The following is a 2,211-nucleotide window of genomic DNA, read 5'->3' on the forward strand; positions in this document are numbered from 1 at the left end:
GCTCCAGTTCCTTCATCATCTTCATGGCCTTCATCTCTCTCATAAAATCATCGAATGTTGTGAGTTGGAAGGACCCACAAGGATCATGGAGTCCAACTCCTGTCCCTGCACAGGACAAGCCCAACATTCACACCATGTCCCTGAAGGCCTTGGCCAAATGCTGCTGGAATCTTGTCAGGCTTGGTGCCATGAGCACCTCCCTGGGGAGCCTGTTCCAGTGCTCCACCACCCTCTGGGTGCCTCAAGAACCTTTTCCTCATGGCCAACCTCACCCTCCCCTGCCACATCTTCCTGCCATTTCCTCTGCTCCTGGCATTCGTTGGTGGCCAGAGAGAAGAGATCAGCGCCTGCCCCTCCTCTGCCCCTTGGGAGGAAGTTCTAGACCACCATTTCCTCTTGTCCTGTCACTTGGTCCTTGGTTGAACAGACCCACCCCCACCTCTCTCCACCCTCCTCCAAGGGACTTGCACAGAGACACAAGGTCTCCCCTCAGCCTCCTTTTCTCCAGGCTCAACACCCCCAGTTCCCTCAGCCACAAGGGAACTCAGCACACTTGTGCTCCAGACCCTTCCCCAGCTCCGTTCCCTTCTCTGGACACGCTCCAGCACCTCCATGTCCTTCTTCTCAGTGCAATATCTCAAATCTGGGCAACCCAGTTCACTGGTGCAGCTCACACCTCCTGGTTTTCTCACTCCACAAGTCCACGTGAGGAGATCTTTCTTACACAGGTTGAGTCCGTGGTTTTCTTGTGCTTTTTGTTAAACCTGAAGATAACTGCTCATGTTTGGATTAGATGTTGGTCCTCAGCTTTGGAGGGAAGGGCTGGTGAGGAGAAAAGGAGGTTGGGGTGGACTTTGAGGTAGGGGAGAGCACCTGGGAAGGAGATTGGAAAGGAGAAGTAAGAAATGAGAATGAATTTGAGCGTAAATAACTCAAGAAGTCCAGGTCTGCAAGAAGTACAGACTATCAGTTGATAAGACCAGGTAGAAGATTGATTGTCCACAGGTTGATGTGGACAGCTTGGTATCAGAAGAGGTAAGAAGAAGCAGAAGTGCAAGCTCAGTGCATCTGGACTCGGCTGCTTTCACCGATGACGAGCTGTGGGGTTGATCCAAGTTCTCGTGTCCAACACCTTCCTGCTCTGTGGCACCAGCCCAGTGTCATTTGTAAAGTGCCATCTTCTTGCTCTGGTACATGTACATGTAGGCGTCGCAGAAGAGGCGCTTGGCCACTCCATCCATATCCCGAGGTTGCTCCAAGGCCAGTACAGCCAGTGGCAAGTCCAGGTATTTGGCAACTTCAGGGCACAACGTTACCATGGGAATGTTGAAGCCGTTTTCATCACCTAATCCAGAAAGAAGGAGAAAAGTCCAAACTAGGTCCCATGGGATGAGAACCTACAGCTCAAGCAGATACCATCACACTCAACAATAACGTAGAATCATAGAATCATGGAATGGTTTGGGTGGGAAGGGACCTTAAAGCTCATCCAGTTCCAATCCCCCTGCCAGCAGCAGGGACGTAGGACCTTAACTGAGGGATCTGGAGGCCAACAACAAAGTGGGGAAGGACAGGAGAATGGTCTTTGCCCACACAGCAGTCCCAGCTGGCTCAAGAAGTCCTTTGTTTGAACATAACAGAAGGAGAAAAATCCAAACCAGGTCCCATGGGATGAGTGTCTACAGCTCAAGCAGATACCATCACACTCAACAGCAACAAAGTGATTTAGCTGAGGGCACTGGAACAGGCTGCCCAGAGAGGTTGTGGAGTCTCCTTCTCTGGAGACCTGCCTGGACACCATCATTTAGGTTCCTGCTCTGGCAGGGGGATTGGTTTAGATGATCTTTCGAGGTCCCTTCCAATCCCCAACATTCTGTGATCTGAAGACCAACAACAAAGTGGGGAAGGAGAAGAGAACGGTCATCACCCACATGGCAACCAGTCCCAGCTGGCTTGGGAAGTCCCTCTTGTGAACACAGCCAGAAGATAAAAGCACCAGGAGGAACTCACCATGTGCTTGGCCTGGCCTTGGCTCTTCTCTGGGGTCTGCTTAAGTAGCCAGGGTGCAGAGAGAACCTCAATTGCGTTGGGGACTTGAGAAGACAAAGCTGACTGGTTGCCCAAGGAAGTTGTGGCTGCTCCTCCCTGGAAGTGTTGAAGGCCAGGCTGGATGAGGCTTTGAGCAACCTGGTCTAGTGGAAGGTGTCCCTG

The 2,211-nt window shown here is 51.8% G+C and overlaps 1 protein-coding gene across 1 annotated transcript in view; it reads right to left on the reverse strand.

Moving 5' to 3' along the window:
- Positions 1-1,160: 1,160 nt before the first annotated feature.
- Positions 1,161-2,211, reverse strand: part of LOC104528823 (ubiquitin carboxyl-terminal hydrolase CYLD-like) — a gene marked incomplete at its 5' end in the record, with an annotated part of 2,530 nt that continues 1,479 nt past the window's right edge. The window contains one exon of the mRNA XM_010172956.1: positions 1,161-1,345. Within this exon, the coding sequence (XP_010171258.1) occupies positions 1,161-1,345 (185 nt within the window). The remainder of the gene's footprint in view (positions 1,346-2,211) is intronic.

The sequence above is a fragment of the Antrostomus carolinensis genome, unplaced genomic scaffold, assembly GCF_000700745.2.
Source record: "Antrostomus carolinensis isolate BGI_N321 unplaced genomic scaffold, ASM70074v2 scaffold48077, whole genome shotgun sequence".
Classification (NCBI taxonomy): Eukaryota; Metazoa; Chordata; class Aves; order Caprimulgiformes; family Caprimulgidae; genus Antrostomus; species Antrostomus carolinensis.